Source organism: Nicotiana attenuata, unplaced genomic scaffold, assembly GCF_001879085.1.
Source record: "Nicotiana attenuata strain UT unplaced genomic scaffold, NIATTr2, whole genome shotgun sequence".
NCBI lineage: Eukaryota > Viridiplantae > Streptophyta > Magnoliopsida > Solanales > Solanaceae > Nicotiana > Nicotiana attenuata.
In genome coordinates, this window is record NW_017673111.1 from 51,030 (window position 1) to 71,774 (window position 20,745).

A 20,745-nucleotide genomic window follows, 5' to 3' on the forward strand; every position below is an offset into this window, starting at 1 on the left:
TACTCTTACTGATGTCTTAAGATATGATCTCTTTTCATTGAATATTTACTATCTCCATTTTCAAGAACAATACTATTAAGGGTAAAATAGAAAAAATATAATTTATTTTGTCTTCACCTTCTAAAATGATAAATAATTTGAGACAACTATTTTTAGAAAGCACGACAGATAATTTGAGGGATGGAGTAGGATGTATTAGGGAAAATAAGAAATATATGTATTAGCTTTGGTACTATTAATCTCTTGTTTGATAGTGTTTTTCAACCTATATATAAATAATACTTGTATTAGTTATATGCACCATAATCAGTATTATTCGTATACATAGTAAAACTATGATATTAGCAATATCATGATTTTTAAATATGAATAAGCATGTATAAATGCATAACTACCTTTTAAATCTTTTTCAAATCCTTTCCAACGATTTTCATGAAGGTATTTTGTAGACAAATAACTTCTTTAAACGATTATGCAATGCATATTATATCTAATACATTAAACTAAATAATTGATAAAAATAATTCCAGTATTATTAATAAACTTTAATCAGTATTATTCTTATACACCCTACCAAACGATCCCTGAAGACTTTCCCATCTCCCTCCTTCGGTCCCACAAAGGAAAAAAAGTAATTTTTTTTTTCTCTAAAGAAAGCGTAGTTATATTATTAGTCCATATTTATTTTCTTTAATATTATTACTACTTCTCAAAAAGCATTTCTAGATTCCTCATATATATTGATGATGAAAACAATAGCAATATATCTACTCTTGCTGCAAATAATAATGCCCTTTTTATTAATACTTCAAAACACAGATAGAACAAAAACAACTAGATATTGATCATCATTAGGTTTCTTTTTTGCCTTGCTTTACCTTTTTTTGTGTTTTCTTGAATTCCTTCCAATTAAATTTGGAAGAGAATTCAATCCACCCCCCCTCACAAACCCTAGCTACAATCTTCCCCTCTTTCCATAAATAAACTCACAATTTTACATAAAGTTTTAATTTCATAGTTACAAGAATCTAGTTCCATTTACATACAGTTCGAATCTTTTTTCGTAGTTTCCAGTAATCTTGTTTCATTTACATAAAGTTTGTATCTTTTTTCATAGTTACCAAGAATCTAAAATTATATGCATAAAGTTTGAATCTTTTTTTTTTTTTTTGGAATTTCGGAGAATCTTGTGTTATTGTAATTGTATTTGCTACAAGGCAATATGAATATTGAAACTGTTGAATTTAGAGGAGGAATATATGGTGTGTCAGATGAATTGTTGGGGACAATTTCGCCAATAGTGGTGTATTGGGTATATTCAGGATTGTATTGTATGCTTGGGGGTATGGAGAATTATAGGTTGCATACAAAAAAAGATGAGGATGAGAAGAATTTGGTTACAAAGAAAGAGGTTGTTAAAGGGGTTCTTCTTCAACAGGCTGTTCAGGCTGTTGTTGCCACAATTCTCTTCGCGGTTCGTAACCCCATCACCCCTTTATTGCAAAGTTTCTGTTTTTATGCAATTTTTCTGTTTGATTTTTTCATTTCTTGAGATTGAGAAATGGTGATTGCTGTATTCTTGTGTTTTGAAGCATGTTTTTAGAGCTTTCTTAGTCTTACTTTAGAATTTTGCAAAGCATAGCTGGTTCCACGTCTAAGATAAAGGAGGGTTTTAATTTGGATTCATGTAGTCTTGGGTAAAGGATGAACGTTGTGGTAAGTTGACCGTCAATGCAAAATAGTTTAACTATGTTAAGTACTTTGAATTTGATAAATGGGATTCATTTCATGGATCAGTTGGATACGGAGGATTCATATAGCCAGCTAATTTAGGACTGAAAGAATAGTTTTTGATTGATTAATTGATTGACCTTTGATGGTGGTTGCTATCCACAAAGGCGGGAACTAGTATTCGAAGTTTAATGGTTATGAGTTTGCCATCAAAGCCATAGCTCGTCTTAGCTACTAAGTTTGCAGTTAAATATTTATGCACATTTAATGAATTTCCTAATACAAGTACATGATCCAAGCAAAAGCTATGGGGTTTGTCTGAACCCCTAGCCAATGCTCTCGCTCCGCCCTTGGCTATCCACTGTTGGTCGAAGTCCGGGAATTTTTTTGTTCTTGAATTTTGAGTTTAAAATATGCAGTTCGTTGTAAGCAATGTGCAATTATACTTCATGGTGTGTTCATACACTGTGGCTGTGGTGGGCTGGAAGGAACTTGAGGAGGCTGTTACAATGAATAGTTATTTCTTTGGGATTTGGCACCTCGCGGCACATATTGTTGATTTTTTTTTTCCATTATTTGAATCTGGTGAAGATTTTTTTTTGGGGGGGGGGGGGGGTTCGTAGTTGACAATTAGTTTGTATTGTCTGCTACAGTTTGTGCTCATTTGCTAGGATGGTGGGGTTTTTATTGCTAAAGTTCNGGTAACCAACGAGGGATTTTCAGTGGTTACTGCTGAGAGTTTGAAGAAGAATAAACTCTCCTAGCTCAGCATATAAGCTTGGATCTTTTATAGGAAGAAGTTGTTCCTGCCCATCAAAGGAGAGGAAAGAGAAACTAGTGCATCCTTGGATTGATGTCAACATTGATAGAGATGAAGTGGTGACAACTAACAAGTGAGAGATTACTCTATTAGTAACCATTACTCTAGTATTATGTGTAAGATAGTTCATTCTATTTACAACATATCTGCATTCTGCTAAACTTCCGCGACCTCAAAATGAGGCAGTTGACTTGTTCTTTTGTGCCCATGTGGGTTCAAACTACACTTTGGAGTTATTGGTCCTAACTTATATGATCAATAGTGTAGTTTCTAATTTCTTTAGTTTCACACATGCAGCTTAATGAATACATCCCCCACTTGAGCTGTTCTGACATATAGCAGCCAACTGGAGTTTGGCTTGCGTTAATTCGATTGACAATTAGTTTGTATTGCTGCACAGTTTGTGCTCATTTGCAGGATGGTGGGGTTTTTATTGCAAAGTTCTGTTTTTGCAAATTTCTGTCTTGTATTTTCTTATTTCGGAGATGGAGAGAAATGATGGATGCTGTGTTATTACATTTGAAGCGTGCTTATTAGCTTTATTTTCTTTTGGGAAATCCTTAGCAACTTCTTGTATTTTTCTTTGTTACCTTTTATGGATGGCTATTTGCTGTAGAATCTGATTTGATTAGTAAGAATGAGATGAGTCCAGATAGAGCGGAATGCATACAGATCATTCGTACCATTAACACCATCTAGTTTGTGGTTGAAGCAAATTTTATTGATTGATTGTTTGACCTTGTAGTGGTGAACGCTATCTGGTTTTTGGTTGAAGGCTTCAAACTTCCTTTTGATCTTTGAGTTTTTGGATTTGAAATATGTTGTTTAGGTAAGCAACGTGACGTTTATACTTTCATGGTATATTTCATACCCTGTGGTGGGCATGGAAGAGGAAGAGGAGTTGGAAGAGGCTGTTATGAGGGATAATAGTTCTTCTTTGGAATTTAGGTTACAAACATATAGTGATGCCTCGTTTTTACTAATATGAAGAGGATATTTTCATCATTTTTGACATTTATGATTAGTTCTAATTGTCCAATTGTTTTTGGACAGGATGGTAGACTTCTTGTTGATGTATTGTCTACCCTGCTGTTTATAGAATGTGGCTGACAGATGGGCGGAGAAATCACTTGTCTATGTAGCTGTTATAGATAGTTATTTGAAGTGTTCTTTATGAAATATCCGAGAATTTTATGAACCTAGGAACACTAGTGCCTCCGTTTATCTGAGCTTGTACATTTAATTATATATTTTTAAATTCTGAGGTGGGCAGATATTAATTGTGTTAATTTGAAGGGAAAGGGTAGACATACCATGGAGATAACATGATTTTGTGCAAGTATCAGATACAAAATGTGCACTATAGTTTTGACTGATAGTGGCATAGTGCTATGGCTTCCTTCCTCTTCTGTGTGTTTGTGAGTCGAGAGGTGTCGGGGTGCTCAACTAAAAACACTTTATGTTGAAGAAGCCCCGATAAGTTGATGCTAGAATATTCGTTTCCAAGAAAATTAGTGTTATGTGTGAGAGAAAGCGGGTCTGGAGGAGAGGGCAGCTTCAATATAACAGTGATGCATCTATGAAGAATTTAGCAATCAATGATTTTCTATTTCCCTCCTTCCTTTCTTGTCTGGATTGAGCTGTTTTGCAGATTGGTGTAGAGACATTGGTCCGTTAGGCTATCCTCTCCCCCTCGCCTTATCCCTCCTTTGGTAGCATAAAATGAGTAGTTAATATTGTGATGTACTGGAAGGATGAAGACACACAAATAGATTTCGTTGTTTCTGTTGCTAAACTTTGGTGGTGGTAATTAGAAGCACTAGCAAGGGATAATGTCTTCGATCTCTGTTTAGTTAGAGTTTATTCTTTGTCACTAGTAAAAAAAGAGTGCTTAACGAGAAAATAGGCTGCTCGGAGTCTTCACTAGCCCTCTTAACTGTACGTTTGGATTATTGAAAAGGTAACCAACGAGGGATTTTCAGTGGTTACTGCTGAGAGTTTGAAGAAGAATAAACTCTCCTAGCTCAGCATATAAGCTTGGATCTTTTATAGGAAGAAGTTGTTCCTGCCCATCAAAGGAGAGGAAAGAGAAACTAGTGCATCCTTGGATTGATGTCAACATTGATAGAGATGAAGTGGTGACAACTAACAAGTGAGAGATTACTCTATTAGTAACCATTACTCTAGTATTATGTGTAAGATAGTTCATTCTATTTACAACATATCTGCATTCTGCTAAACTTCCGCGACCTCAAAATGAGGCAGTTGACTTGTTCTTTTGTGCCCATGTGGGTTCAAACTACACTTTGGAGTTATTGGTCCTAACTTATATGATCAATAGTGTAGTTTCTAATTTCTTTAGTTTCACACATGCAGCTTAATGAATACATCCCCCACTTGAGCTGTTCTGACATATAGCAGCCAACTGGAGTTTGGCTTGCGTTAATTCTTTAAGCGAACATCTAGTCCAACGTCATATGGTTCAGAGATTGTTATCGGACCTTGGCTTTTGGAATGTCTTTTAGCTGATTGCAAAATGAAATCATTCTTGGTCAATCCACAATCAAGTGATTTTTCTAGGTCCATTTTATATCTTATTCCACTTGTGCTCTCTCCTCTAATATTTTTCGTCCAGACTTTTTTATTATTTGTGTTTATATGTCAATGCGTTTCTGGATGCAAGTTTGATATTTTATTCTTGTTCACTAAATTCAATTTTTCCGGAACAGGTCACAGGTAATGATGGAGAATCTGGTGGAGATCAACAGGCTAGCTTCCTTGTTCTTGCTAGACAGTTCTTTGTTGGAATGGTGGTGTTAGATACTTGGCAATATTTTATGCATCGCTTCATGCATCAAAACAAGTTCTTATACAAGCATATCCATTCTCAGCATCACCGGCTAGTTGTTCCATATGCATTTGGAGCTTTGTACAATCACCCTTTAGAGGGTCTGATACTTGACACTATCGGTGGGGCCCTAGCTTTCCTTTTCTCAGGCATGTCTCCTCGAGCTTCTATCTTCTTTTTCTCGCTTGCGACCATCAAGACAGTCGATGATCATTGTGGACTATGGCTACCGGGAAACCTGTTCCATATCGTATTTAAGAACAACTCAGCATACCACGACGTTCATCACCAACTTTACGGAAGCAAGTATAACTTTTCACAACCCTTCTTTGTGACGTGGGATAGGATACTTGGTACGTACATGCCATATGCACTTGTGAAGAGACCAGAAGGGGGTTATGAAGCTCGGCCTGATAAAGATTGCAAGGATGACTAACAAGACTGTTAGTACATGTTTTGAAAGTATGTACCACTGCAATTTTACACCCGTATTTGCCTTTCTCAGTAATTTGTATATATGTTTCTGCATATATTGTTGTATTACTGGTTTTCTTTTTGAGGTTGAAAAAAGAAAAAAGGGGCAAATAATGCCTTTTCCTTTTGTCATAATCTGGTTTCCCATAATTTGCTATAGGTAGAGGTTAAGTATTGTCTGGCAATGGATTGTATGCATCCAAGTGATTTTTTTTTTCTTTTGAATATTCTCTACCATAGTCTGCTTCGGGCTTTGAGTCCGTCGCGGAGAGGTTTTATTGGTTAAGTGGTCACAATTGTGTAATTATAAACCTCTATTTTGTTATCATAAGTTTGAGTTTTATTAACTATGTAAGTTAGAAAAATTGTTTTGTAAATTATGCTTCTATTTCTATCTGATACTAAAGATTTATTATATGTCAATGTTTTTGGTGTCTTCTTGACAGAACATTGCAAGCCTGTCTAGTGTTTATAATACTGATATGAATATGACATGAGGATCATAGGAATTACTTGGTCAGATCAATGAGTTGTCTTTCTCTTTTTCAAGGTGACAGCTGACGATGTGAACTGTTAGATATTACACAATTATAGGCCGGTCTTCAGAAATTAGAAAAAAGAAATAAGAAACATCCCTCAATTGTTTGGTAAATATTCATTTTGCTACTTACAGTTAACCTTCAAATTAAGTAGTATATAATTTTTCACATTTCAGTGTAACTACCATCGTAATGCCAGGATAAAATTAATTTGGTCATTGCTTCTTGTTTTAAGTTAGTATTGGGTGAAAATTCAGCATACCTTGATAGTGGAGGACGGACTGAAAATGAAATATTCTAGTACTAATTAAAAGGTTGAATTCATTTAATAAAATCAAAATAATAGTATAATAATTTTAGATTCCAAACGTGTTTAATAAATTATTATTTAAGTAAATTTGTCGCTAATCAAGAGACTTTGTAAATTATAAAAGCTACCCCATTTCTTTAGCTTCTTCTTATATCAGTCCCGGAGGAAAGCCAGCTTTACAAAAAAAATCGTAGCAGATATGCATAAGCATAAATACTATTATTATTATTGTTATTATTATTATTGCAGTAGGACTATACAAGTGAATAATTCTTTAGGAAAAAAAAAAAGGGGGGGCGAGGTTCCGTAAATTTTGTTGTAATGAAATTAAAGCAGATAATATCTATATTCAAATTCCCATACAATGTCAGAATGTAGAGAAATAATCTTGATGACTGCACTTCACCAAGTCCTGATATAGCTACAAATACATCCTATTAGTAATATCTATACGAGAAACGAATTGAACACATTACAACATCTGTTGTTTGAAGGAAGAAAATGCTCCTAAGAGTACATCAGAAGTTTCAGGACTCATCATGTAATGAGGCTTCAAAGAGAGAGGAAAGAACAATAAAATGAATGCAAGTGTTCATATACTATAATTTATGGATCCATCAATAGAAAGTTAAAACACATACATTAAGGAGAGTCCTCGACCAAAAATTTCTTGTGGTGAAGGGTCTGCAATAGCCACCAAATACCATTGATAAATGAACTTTGGTTCTCGCGATCCATTGCAAATACATTGATCAGAGCACCATTTTCGCGACCATCTTATCGTGTGGATGTGGAATTATTATCACCAACAGTCCAATATTTTTTGACTGCTACAAGTACTTTCTCGGGAACAAGGGGGCCGTCTTCATGATCCATCAATTTAAAGTCCCATCTCATACTTCCTATTATCTTCTTCACCTTAATTAGCACATCCACATCGTCCCTCAGAATAACAGCGCCTTCCGGCCGCAAAATACGGTCCATCTCTAAGAGAATGTCTTCAAAGTCACACCTACACGATCAGGAAACAAGAAAATCAATACAGAACACTAATATGGCTAAAAGCATAAAAGCAACTTGTGCTTTTTCCCCCATTGTATTCTTCAAATTTTTCATAGTAAAGGTGAGAGCATCAACAACAAGAAACAATACTCTGGATTAGTCAAAACATGCACTTGCCCTCTATTTGTAGAATAAACTACAGGCCACCCCATGCTTGATTTTGAAGTTACTCCTTAATATTACCTAAAAGTTTAAGGGGTCAAATATTTTATGTAATCCATCCCAATTTGCTTACCTATTTTTCCTTTTAGCATACACTAATGCGCCAGACCTGTTCTAGTTACTTAACCCATCTCCAAGTATTTGAGACAAGGTGAAGCATACCACACCCTATTGCTTTAGCATTGAATTCAGATTTGGATAATCCAGCCAACCTCCAAAATGCTATTAAATTTAACATATCTCTTAACTCTATACAATTAGAAAAGCTCTTATTAGTAAACTTCAGCTTAGCCAGAAGGGTCGCCTACCGAAGAAGGATTATGTCACAAAATAACCAAAACAGACGCCCTAAACTTGGTAACTACAGTTACAAACAAGAAGATGCACCAACAAAATTTGAGTAGGTCTAAGAAAAGGGGATGGAGTTTTATGCATTATATAATAGTTTTGCTATTCGCATAAAGTTCAGCTTCAGAATGGGATTCACAGGAAGCAATAAGATGCACTTCCTTAGCTCCAGTTTTTATGATGGTACTGACTTTTGAGTTTTGACCAAGTGTAAGATGTTAATTTGACTTATATTATACTGCTGATAAAGAAGAAAAAATATTAAAGCAATAGTTGAATAGTTAGTTTGATAAGGAAAACACAAAATAAAGCTTAAAAGTTGAATAATTTAATGATTTTAATATTTTGTATGTTGTAAAGGCTACATAGATATCGAATAATTTCAAACATTTTGGAACATAATTAGAAGAGTGTCCTACAAATATAAATTGGAACAGAGGAAATAACTTGAAGATGTTTGGCTTAACCAGACTAATACTCCAACTTATTCCTTTTACATTTCGAACCAAGTCAGATCATTTTTGAGCTTGTTTTCAGTTCTGAAGGAGGAAACCAGCAAATATTTGTTATGTGCAATTCGAGTCACCACTGAGCCAATTAGAGAGGGCTTACAATACAACCTCCATTTAAGACATCGGCTTCCAGCCCAATTCTTAAGAGCCACAATACTATATAAGGTTTTAGACATATAAGGTTCACAATCTCAATGAGGAACACGCTAGAAAAAAGAAAAAAAGGAAAAAGATGGAATACTTACTTGTCCTTGTATAAACTGAAAAGACCATGAGCATGAATGAGATCGTAAGTCCTTGGGTACGTAGAGAATGCTTCACACCTGAATCACAATATAACTGTGATCAGAGAGTATCTTTCAGCGGGATACGAGGAAGAGAAAATCACTGAATAGAGTAAGATACACAGTTTGATCTCCTTACGAAAAGACAAAATAGACAAAACAATTTGATGAAAACGTAGCCTGCATAGGATTGATATTCATCCCCCATTTCCACCAAGCAGAAAAGATTCGATGTTAAACCAAATGCAGCATATACTGTTGCATATAGGTATGTTGCGTGCATATGCATAATTAACTTTAAAACCCTTGATATTGAAGGCCTCACACAAAGATCCCAAGTTCAGCGTCGAGTTTTAACCCTCAGGGGTTGGCCTGGTGGCAATAGACTTGAGCCTTGGGGTTTGCTCCCTTTCAAGGTCTCAAGTTCGAAACCCACTGGGTGCAAACAATTTTTGAGGGCCATCGGACTGGTAAAACCTAAATTAACCGTGGTGCACTTGCGGGAAACTCCTTGCCGAGGGCCTGTGCACCCCCGGGATTAGTCGGGGCTCTTAGAGACTCGGACACCCGGTGCAAATTAAAAAAAAAAGGATCCCAAGTTCAGCGTCCTCTAAGGTGAATATGTTACTACTATACCTAAACCAGGAGTACAAGTGCAAACTAACATAGAAAGGAACGTAATATTTGATCAAGGGTTTCCTTTCATATGATAATTCCTTAATTCTTCTCAAGGACATTGATAATAGAGCAAAGGTTTCCTCCGATGATCCTTGCATTTACAAACAAAAAACTAGAGAATACATGATTAATAATCACAACCACAAAAATTGAGTGGTAAGAATACTGCAACTTCCTGTAAATGACAAACACGTGTGCTTGATATGTTACCAAGCCACAATCATACCGATAAGTATATATTGAGCATATGAGAGAAGAAGCCATACCAGTCATGATAAATTCCGATAAGCCCTCGTTCATATATAACTCCCAGGGTATTTTTCTCGGCTATTGTTGGCATAACATTCATAACCCATATTTTGGGAGATTGAAGAGCTGCAGCAAAACTTCCGAGTCCAGCATTCATGTCCATGATATTGCGATACCTTCCTGTGTCGATGAGTTTGTTAATTTTCTTATAAGCACTTACATGTTTCTTCCATTTCTTGCTGTCTTCCAGATATGCCTCAACGGAGACTCCAGAAACTAGTCCATTAGCAATTCTTGGGGGAACAGCATAAAGTCTCTCAGGGAATGGCTTTAGGCCCTCGTCATCACCATTACCTTTGCCTGGTGTTGTGCATCCTTCCATTTTCTTGTACCTGATCAACAGAAGCAAAACAATGGAATAACCATGAAACTTGATTTTCAATATTGATTTGCAGTGCAATGTACAAGTAATGTTGGACGCAATAATCCACCATATCAGATTATCACAAATCCGTAAGTACAAAGACTTCTAGATATATTTCCACATACCGAGACCTTCTTGAAACTCACTTCTTAGGAAATAGTTTATGTAAGTCCAAAAAGTACTCATATAGTTTTAGCATTGGTGACATAATCGTGTTTCTTTAAGACACCGAAAGAGAGAACCTTGGTTACAGTAACATAAAATTTTCCACTCATGGGAGGCAAGAAGCACATTCTCCTTAGCATTTTCTTGAAGTACAGATGAATTTCAAACATATAAAACTGAAGTACTTAAGAAGATGACCTACCAGACATCATCTGGATCTGCAGATTTACAAAATGTAGCTGCAGAATCTTCTTGTTCTGAACGGCATGAGTCAGCATCCATCCTTTTCTGCCAAATTGCAGTCTCTCCCTTCTCAGATTTCTTCTCCCAGCAAAGACGTTTAGCAATATCTTCAATCTTCCTTTGTTCTTCCTGAAGTTCCTCCTTGGGTCGTTGCCAGGCCTTGTAATTAGTCTTCCAATTGATAGGAGGACCGGAAAGCACCCAATAACCGCCAGGTCTAAGAACTCTATCAACTTCCATCATGAGGTTTCCATCTGCAAGAAGAAAGTATAAAATATGCAACCAAAGCGCTCTACCGAAAAGGTTAACAAGTAAAAGGAGTAAAGTAAAACCAAATGTCTTGCAAAATTGTTCATACTGTAAGTATTTTCCTTTTTTTTCTTTTTTTTTTTTTTTTGAGAATGGTAACCTTTCATAAAAGAAAACAACACAAATTTGCAAAGTAGTTATTCTTGCTACCAAACAACATTCATACCAGCAGATCCCCATGGGATTAGACAACGAGAACAATGAGCCATATCAAACGCCTTAGATGGATATGGCATTTTGATTGTTCCTAGTACACCAATAACAGCGGGCACACCCCTTTCAAGAGCGAACTGAACCTGAGCTTCATGTGAGTCTCTGGGGGCAAATGACATTGCTATGACATTCCTTTTCCAAAGATAAGCACCCCAACTTGCAACCTAGGATTCATAAAGCATTGTTAGTCAAAGCAGCCAACACAATAGCGAGAAATACTCTCCAAGTAGGTGAAGAAACTGAGACACAGATATCTTTTGGTATAAGAGAGGATTTTAAAGTAGACAGCATACACCACAACCAGTGTCCAGAGCAGTCCGAACAGTTCCATTTTGAATCGGGATTACTGAAGCAAGCTGATCAATATACTTATCTGCTCCTTGAGGAAACTGTGTCCCTCCTCCAGGAAATCTAAACACATTACCTTCATACTGAATCCAATTTTGAATGGCCTTCTCGACAGTCAAGCTCTTATATGGAGCATTGGCATATGGAACATAATCCCGACTTTTTGGCCACGGAAATGGAGTAACATACCCCTTAGGTGCTGGAATAAGGCAATGCAACTTCTTTTCTTGAGGTGGACAATGCCTTTCCCGATAGATCATATTTTCCCTTGGGAAGTGCATAGCACGCTTTTGATCTTGACACGGTGTATAATCGGTGTAACGAGGATGACATGGCTTAAATTTTTTGACTTCTGTTCCTAAATCATCAATGCTACCCGCTTGGCCACCATGACGAGTCTCAAAATTGAGATTCGGTAGGATATTGCAGTTCTCACCAGCAGTCTTGGTGACTGCCAGAGCTATACTATCTCCCTTCCCAAAGCCACTTCTTTGCCATGCTCCAAGCAAATAGAAGAAGCAACATAGACCAGTTACTATAAAGATCGACACTGAAGTCCTAGTCCTATTTTCCCCTGAACTTCTATTTGCCATTGTTGTCCTGAAATGATTTCAAAGCTGAGTTAGGAATGAGAAGGAAATAGAATGCCGATGCACCAATATTTTCTAAATGTATCAGAAGTACATATATCCAGAAATCACACCTTATACTGCAAATGACCTCTATTATGAAAAAAAAAGACCGTCACTAGATCAGAGCATAGTTCTATAATACGTTGATCATCGAGGATACCAAATGCTGTTAGAAATTTCAGTAGAAGTCAATTAAAGCAAATTATAGAGTAAACTCAGATAAAGCTTCTTTTTCTCCCTGATACTCCAGTAACTGCAGATTAAGGTAGCAAGAGACGACCATAGATTGTAACCACCCAGCAGGGTTATTGGACCAAAATCAAATCTTTTACTGGTTTGACAGTTTTATTACATAAAAGTTTAACAAACCAACCCATAAATGAAGCTTTCAAATAGGTTGTGTTAGTTCCTACATAGTAAAACAGATATATATTACCAAAGAACAATGCATCAGCTCATAGAACACAACCCAAAGCTACAAAAACTGAAACTTGAAGCCAAAAACTGATACTTAGAGCAGACCCCAAGAAAAAAAGAAGCTCAAAACTGCAAGATTATTATACTCTAACTGCACTAAGAAACTCCCCAGAAGAACAAATTTGAACCATGTATTGTAAATTGAAGGAAAATTAATCTTCCAACATAAATGGGTTTAGAAAGTGAAGTCTCAGCTGGCAAATGAATCAACCAAAATGAAAAGAAAGATAGAAACTTTAAATCAAGAATTGAAATGAAAGATCATCTATGGAGTGTTCAATCAGCATACCAATGGCATGAAAAAAAATTCACACTTGCTTAATGACCTTCCAACTCTGCTTTTCAGTCCACAACTCAATTATGGTGCCACCCTTGAAGCTTTACAAATTAACACAGAAAATTTCCCCTGATTTTAAATATTAAAAAATATCTACAAGAATAGATCAAATTTACAAGTCTCCTCTTTTTTTCTTATTTTTTTTTCCTTTTTGGGGGGAGTGGGAGTTGCTGTTTTCATAGCAGCGTTTGCTCAAGTGTAAAAGCAATCAGATGAAATGGGACCCATATGGGGAGTATGGGATAGCAGCAGCACTAGAACGTAATAAAACGTAAAAAATATCTAAAACATATTATTATTATTATTATTAATTAACTTTGATTATTATAAATTCAAAATGTTGGGAAACGATAAGCGTATTGGTCAAAATCTGAGCGCTGCAGTCGGCCTAACCGAGATCCCGTCCAAGCGACGAGATAGTGGAAGACGACGTGGTTTGCACCAAAACCCCGTACTCACAATATCCGCCTTGACAAGGAGCGATACTCAGGGAACGACGAAAGCGGACGTGGTGCACAAGTATATCGACCCATAGTGAGGATTCCATAGCTATATATAGGGGAGGAGTCTTTCATTAAATGGGGGCTTTTTTCTCTCTCTTCCCTCTCCTCTGTAATCTTCTTAGCAAAAGGAAGGAAAAGTCATCTTCCATGGAGGATGATAAACAGTCATATCCATCGATTAACAAAAGAAAAAATGACAAACATCAATAAGATTGATCACCCCTATTTCATCTTATGCATTATTTTCTGATTTGTTTATGGATCTGGAGGTTATTAGGTTTGACTAAAATTTACCTCTTCATTCTTCTCTAATTGATTTACCCAAAAAGATCTCGATAATTTTTGGTCAAACAATTTGGCGCCGTCTGTGAGGATTTCTTAGTGAAAACTTCCTAGTCTCCTCCAGATCAAAAATCGGAAACATGATCACCCACCGAGAGGAACGATAAGCGAATCTCACACGCCAACCTAGATCATGATGCTATATACAAGCAAAAGTTGCAACCAAAGTGATCTCACGACCAGCGAGCTCCGCAAACTTAAGCAGCATGAGGAACAATTTATACAGATACGGCGAAAGTTGCGCTGGGCATACCTCGTAAAAGCGGCAGAAATCTACCACCAAGAGAGGGAGAGGAACCGTGTATCCAACAATAAAAGGGTAGGCATAGAACGCGCAATACCCTGGGCGGTCAAAATGGACTATGTCGTCCCCCACTGCCGGTAGTATTTCAACGTGGCGAGGGATTCCCCACCTAGCCTTCAATTCTGTGATCCCCTCCTCAGTTATGATGGAGGGAGCAGGTTCCGGCTCCTCCCCGGCGGGACTGTGGAAATCGCTCCACGCTTTCCCAGGGCGAGGCAAGATCTCAGCCACCGACGGGACCTCCTCATCTTCTACCACTTCTGTCCCTCCAGTAGCCAGAACATCATTTTCCGGTGGCGGAGTTGTGGCAGACAAGTCAGCGCGAGAAGATCGCCAGCCATTTGAATCAATCTAATAAGAAAAGGGATAAAGAAAGGAAGACGAAAATTCGTGGCTAACCGGAGAAAGTCAAAAATCCGAAGTATCGGTAGAAAAGAAAATTGACATAAATTTCCAAGCACGAAACCCGAGAGTCGCCAATTGAAGTTGATAGGGCATGAAATGGTTCAACCCCCTCGGGAACGTGTGTCATATAGCAGGAAACCATAAACAACGCTCAAGACAACGATAGTTCAGGTTCCGAAAACGACCGAATGGTTCAACGGATATCGAAAAGACGACTGTCACATTGCTAGAATCTGAAGGACCATAACTCAACGGGGTAGGCAGTTACGATTTCTCTTAGATATGTAACAATCATCGATCCGACCTACCCAAGCCCGACAAGAGACGACCCCGGTAGACGGAGGGACTAACTCTATTGGTCAAAATCTGACCGCTGCAATCGGCCTAACCGAGATCCCGTCCAAGCGACGAGATAGTGGAAGACGACATGGTTTGCACCAAAATACCGTACTCACAATACCCGCCTTGACAAGGAGCGATACTCAGGGAACGACGAAAGCGGACGTGGTGCACAAGTGTATTGACCCATAGTGAGGATTCCATAGCTATATATAGGGGAGGAGTCTTTCATTAAAGGGGGACTTTTTTCTCTCTCTTCCCTCTCCTCTGTAACTTAGCAAAAGGAAGGAAAAGTCATCTTCTATGGAGGATGAAAAACAGTCATCTCCATCGATTAACAAAAGAAAAAATAACAAACATCAATAAGATTGATCACCCCTATTTCATCTTATGCATTATTTTCTTATTTGTTTATGGATCTGGAGGTTATTAGGTTTGACTAAGATTTACCTCTTCATTCTTCTCTAATTGATTTACCCAAAAAGATCTCGATAATTTTTGGTCAAACAATTTGGCGCCGTCTGTGGGGATTTCTTAGTGAAAACTTCCTAGTCTCCTCCAGATCAAAAACCGGAAACATGATCACCCACCGAGAGAAACGATAAGCGAATCTCACACGCCAACCTAGATCATGATGCTATATACAAGCAAAAGTTGCAACCAACATTATCCCCCGCACGGCGGACAACCCATGAACTAGTCCAAACAAGCCTGGCCCGCACAGGACAAAGGCACAAAAAGGAAGGGAAAGAGAACCGAATACGGTTACCAAACTCAGAAAACACCATCCCCGTCAACTATCGAAGCGCCAAGCAGAGCAAGTAACGCCACCGATCCACCTTCGTTCACCAACTCATCAAATCGAGATAAGGAGGATATCATCCTAACCCACCTTCTGCTGGTTGCCCAAACAAGAACGCAAGCGCAGCACGGGCGAGCAAGCAAGGAAACATCCCAACTGAATCTTGGGAAATTATAACGGAACCATCGAAATATCGTCCACCAGACGAACCCGACGCCTCGGAAGTGATACCCTTCAAATGATACTTCCTCTCCCTCACCAAAAAGGTGTCCCAAGAAAGCCTTCCTGGGGACTTAAAGATCGGGCCGATGAGGAGGAACCCCCCGAGGTCAAAGCGTAATTCATCGTCCCATCCACCAATGACATCTCAAGATCGGAGAACGAAAAGGTTAGACAGGAAAACTCCAATATGTGTGTGAAATGAGTGTGAGCAAAGCAACAACGTTTCCTGCTCTCCGATATCACGCTCCCCAACGCAAGCAAAATTAAGCAAACTAGGACTCACCCGAGAAAAGCAGAAGCTAAGCAAAAATGGGACTCCATTCTTTTTTGGTTCGAGTTATGATATTTTCTGCCATAGTTTTCTTGGTTCAATTCTTGCTTCCGTTACTACAGGTTTTAAACATTGTCTTGTTAGAGGCTTATAGTTGTGAATCTTAGCTTCCTTATGGTTAGCTGCATTTCCTATTCGGGGAAGTAACTTACATGGAAAACACATGTTGTTTGTCAGTAATATCTTGTCCAGCTAGCGAATGTGCATGGTTATATTCTCACTTTCACTGCTGATTCAATTTTCCATCTTTTTTAGTCGTACTCAGGCTACGACTTTCTTTTATGGCTTAGCAACTTTATATGGACGTACTTGATTGTTATTGGTACACATTCTAGAAGAAGAGATTCGGCCAGTAATATGTAAAGCTTTGGAAGAGATATCATCTGAAAAGCGGTATCAGGAGAAGTGCCTATTATTGTTGGCTCATGCTTTACAGTTCTACGAAGAAAACAAGTCACAAGGGCAAGTGAGCCCAATATTCTCCAGTAAAAACAAAATTGAGTACGCTAGGATTCACCCCGACATATGCACGAACAGTACGGCTACCTGCGGTTCTCCAAAATCTGACAGTGAAACGACGGGTTAATATTTCGACGAAAGCTTGAAATCACACCCTTAAGGCCAAGGGCCTCCGCCAAAAAGCAGAATTCGACCTCGATCGAACAATAACGGGTTAATATTTCGACGAAAGCTCGAAATCACACCCTTAAGGCCAAGGGCCTCCGCCAAAAGTAGAGTTCGACCTCGATCGAACAACGACGAGTTAATATTTTGATGAAAGCTCGAAATCACACCCTTAAGGCCAATGGCCTCCGCCAAAAAGCAGAGTTCGACCTCGATCGAACAACAACGGATTAATATTTCGATGAAAGCTCGAAATCACACCCTTAAGGCCAAGGGCCTCCGCCAAAAACCAGAGTTCGACCTCGATCGAACAACGACGGGTTAATATTTCGACGAAAGCTCGAAATAACACCCTTAAGGCCAAGGGACTCTGCCAAAAAGTAGAGTTCGACCTCGATCAAACAACAACGGGTTAATATTTCGACAAATGCTCAAAATCACACCCTTAAGTCCAAGGGCCTCCGCCAAAAAGCAGAGTTCGACCTCGATCGAACAACGACGGATTAATATTTCGACGAAAGCTCGAAATAACACCCTTAAGGCCAAGGGTCTCCGCCAAAAAGCAGAGTTCNAACAATTTATACAGATACGGCGAAAGTTGCGCTGGGCATACCTCGTAAAAGCGGCAGAAATCTACCACCAAGAGAGGGAGAGGAAACCGTGTATCCAACAATAAAAGGGTAGGCATAGAACGCGCAATACCCTGGGCGGTCAAAATGGACTATGTCGTCCCCCACTGCCGGTAGTATTTCAACGTGGCGAGGGATTCCCCACCTAGCCTTCAATTCTGTGATCCCCTCCTCAGTTATGATGGAGGGAGCAGGTTCCGGCTCCTCCCCGGCGGGACTGTGGAAATCGCTCCACGCTTTCCCAGGGCGAGGCAAGATCTCAGCCACCGACGGGACCTCCTCATCTTCTACCACTTCTGTCCCTCCAGTAGCCAGAACATCATTTTCCGGTGGCGGAGTTGTGGCAGACAAGTCAGCGCGAGAAGAATCGCCAGCCATTTGAATCAATCTAATAAAGAAAAGGGATAAAGAAAAGGAAAGACGAAAATTCGTGGCTAACCGGAGAAAGTCAAAAATCCGAAGTATCGGTAGAAAAGAAAATTGACATAAATTTTCCAAGCACGAAACCCGAGAGTCGCCAATTGAAGTTGATAGGGCATGAAATGGTTCAACCCCCTGGGAACGTGTGTCATAATAGCAGGAAACCATAAACAACGCTTCAAGACAAACGATGTTCAGGTTCCGAAACGACCGTAATGGTTCAAGGATATCGAAAAGACGCTGTCACATTGCTAGAATCTGAAGACCATACTCAAGGGGTAGGCAGTTAGATTTCTCTTAGATATGTAACAATCATGATCCGCCTACCAAGCCCGACAAGAGACGACCCCGGTAGACGGAGGGACTAACTCTATTGGTCAAAATCTGACCGCTGCAATCGGCCTAACCGAGATCCCGTCCAAGCGACGAGATAGTGGAAGACGACATGGTTTGCACCAAAATACCGTACTCACAATACCCGCCTTGACAAGGAGCGATACTCAGGGAACGACGAAAGCGGACGTGGTGCACAAGTGTATTGACCCATAGTGAGGATTCCATAGCTATATATAGGGGAGGAGTCTTTCATTAAAGGGGGACTTTTTTCTCTCTCTTCCCTCTCCTCTGTAACTTAGCAAAAGGAGGAAAAGTCATCTTCTATGGAGGATGAAAAACAGTCATCTCCATCGATTAACAAAGAAAAAATACAAACATCAATAAGATTGATCACTCCTATTTCATCTTATGCATTATTTTCTTATTTGTTTNATTTTGCTAAACCAACTGTGATGTAAACCAACTTATCAAGATGAACTTCTTAGAATAAAAAATCTGGAAATTATGCTCGAAATTAAATTATTGAGCAAGCTACCTCGCAAACACCAAGTTGCGGGTTAATAATAATCGCACATGTAACCATCTCATAGATGCATTTTATGGGGTATACATGGCAGGTGAATGGGCCCATATTCACCTTTGATATTTCCAGCATTCATGGGATTCAATCCCAATTTTAATTGGTCTATTAATTAATGAGAACAAGCAATGTAAGATAATTCGTAAAGAATTTTCTAGTTCTTTAATATTTACCCATGTGAATTCTCTTTTAGTTTTGCACATCATACTTAAATTGATATGGGTAAACCAATTGTGCCAACTGAATAAATTATCAATATTGATAAACTTCAGGTTTACACCATGATGTGTGCAATTATGAATAAACTTCAAGTTTATTATGATATGGGTTTTTATATCAATAAATATCCACTTCATTGTGATATTCTTTGTTATGTAGTACAAATTGAGATAAACGGTAGCTTTTCACATACATATTACCCCGCTACAAGTTGTAGTAATAGAAGATATTAAATCTTTCCTTTATTTATAGTCTCAATATAATCAATCGCTTTCGCGTATACTTTGGAAACTGAATAAGTTTCTTTGAGACTTACTACAACACAATACCTTATTGGTAATCAATTGTGTTTCTCCAAAATAGTAATAATTGACTCTTCCAGAGCTCTCAATTAATTTGGTACTACCACATATTTATCAACATCCATATGGTGAATATCTCTTTTAAATAGAAAGTTATACCATTATGGTTATGGTCAAAATTATAAACAAGATCTGTTTCTTGCATTACCGTTGTCTTTTAACAATCACAATTCCAAAATATTTTGGCGTACAATAGGTACATGACCAATGACCATTCATGCCATAATAATGACATTATTTTCTTATATCATCTCAAACCTTCTTTTAGAGGTGAGTGCGGTATATTCACTACCACTAGCACGTTCATATTCTTTGATGAATGAATATGTATTCATAAATCAGATGTTGTCACATTCACATCATGAATGGACCATAATCATCTATATGTGCTTTATAAAATCTCATATCAAATCGATGACAAATATTACTTTCATAGAGTGAAGGATTATTTTGAGAATCCTTATTATTCTCATTATCACAATGATGGCGATCATAATTTCGTCTATTGCCACGTCCACATCCATTGATACATTCATAGTAATAATTTTGTCTTCTCTCAGACTTATCACATACTGCTATCACATTCTCTTAAGGGAATGAGAATGGAGCAAATTCAATGGGACGGGTTTCCACTTTTTGTGCCCATAATCATACATGAATTTGATCATGGCAAGACATAGAAATTTTTACCACTTCAGGTGGTTATAATTTCTTACAAACTCCATTAGAGTTATAATCAAACTTTGTTGTCTTTGCTTGTATTTAAAATCAAAGTATAGAATAAAAGAGAAAAATACGGTAAAATACTTACCTTAAATCCAGAATTTAATCATGAAGGAAGTTCATGGAATAATTGACAATCATTATGCTCAATCACAAAGCTTCTACTCAATTGGTTAGAGTGTCGTGCTGATAACGTATTATAAAATAATAAAAGAAGAAGAAGAGTATTGCAAAGAAAAGTAGAGGGAGAAGATTCTTATTGATTTGGGATGAATTACAATAGAATAGAACTCTGTATTTATAGGGAGAGGGTGACTTAACCACCAAGCAATAAACCCTAGAATCTCTCTAAATATTGACATTCACCATAAATACAATTCTATTTATAAACAGTACCCTCATTAAATGTAGCCAAAAGAATAGCCCTCTTCCTCTTCAC

At 38.0% G+C, this 20,745-nt stretch overlaps 2 protein-coding genes across 2 annotated transcripts; one reads left to right on the forward strand and one right to left on the reverse strand.

The window, feature by feature from the left end:
- Nucleotides 1-722: 722 nt before the first annotated feature.
- On the forward strand, nucleotides 723-6,228 carry LOC109215481 (sphinganine C4-monooxygenase 1-like). The gene is made up of 2 exons (XM_019379554.1): nucleotides 723-1,474; nucleotides 5,281-6,228. Exons 1-2 carry the CDS (start codon nucleotides 1,223-1,225, stop codon nucleotides 5,833-5,835), a joined length of 807 nt encoding a protein of 268 aa, XP_019235099.1. The 5' UTR covers nucleotides 723-1,222; the 3' UTR covers nucleotides 5,836-6,228.
- Nucleotides 6,229-7,049: 821 nt separating this feature from the next.
- Nucleotides 7,050-13,372, reverse strand: LOC109215482 (probable methyltransferase PMT2). Its single transcript, XM_019379555.1, has 7 exons — nucleotides 13,118-13,372; nucleotides 11,665-12,319; nucleotides 11,325-11,535; nucleotides 10,809-11,103; nucleotides 10,035-10,409; nucleotides 9,052-9,129; nucleotides 7,050-7,734 (listed from the first exon to the last, which is right to left on the reverse strand). The coding sequence occupies exons 2-7, from the start codon at nucleotides 12,310-12,312 to the stop codon at nucleotides 7,500-7,502; spliced, it is 1,842 nt and encodes a 613-aa protein (XP_019235100.1). The 5' UTR covers nucleotides 12,313-12,319; nucleotides 13,118-13,372; the 3' UTR covers nucleotides 7,050-7,499.
- Nucleotides 13,373-20,745: the final 7,373 nt, after the last annotated feature.

Excerpts from the sequence above, each read along its gene's own strand:
- LOC109215481 (XM_019379554.1), top strand. The coding sequence starts at position 1,223 with ATGAATATTGAAACTGTTGAATTTAGAGGAGGAATATATGGTGTGTCA. Across the intron at positions 1,475-5,280 it reads TTGCCACAATTCTCTTCGCG|GTCACAGGTAATGATGGAGA; the intron begins GTTCGTAACCCC and ends TTTCCGGAACAG.
- LOC109215482 (XM_019379555.1), bottom strand. The coding sequence starts at position 12,312 with ATGGCAAATAGAAGTTCAGGGGAAAATAGGACTAGGACTTCAGTGTCG. Across the intron at positions 11,536-11,664 it reads CTCTGGACACTGGTTGTGGT|GTTGCAAGTTGGGGTGCTTA; the intron begins GTATGCTGTCTA and ends TATGAATCCTAG. Across the intron at positions 9,130-10,034 it reads ATCGGAATTTATCATGACTG|GTGTGAAGCATTCTCTACGT; the intron begins GTATGGCTTCTT and ends ATTGTGATTCAG.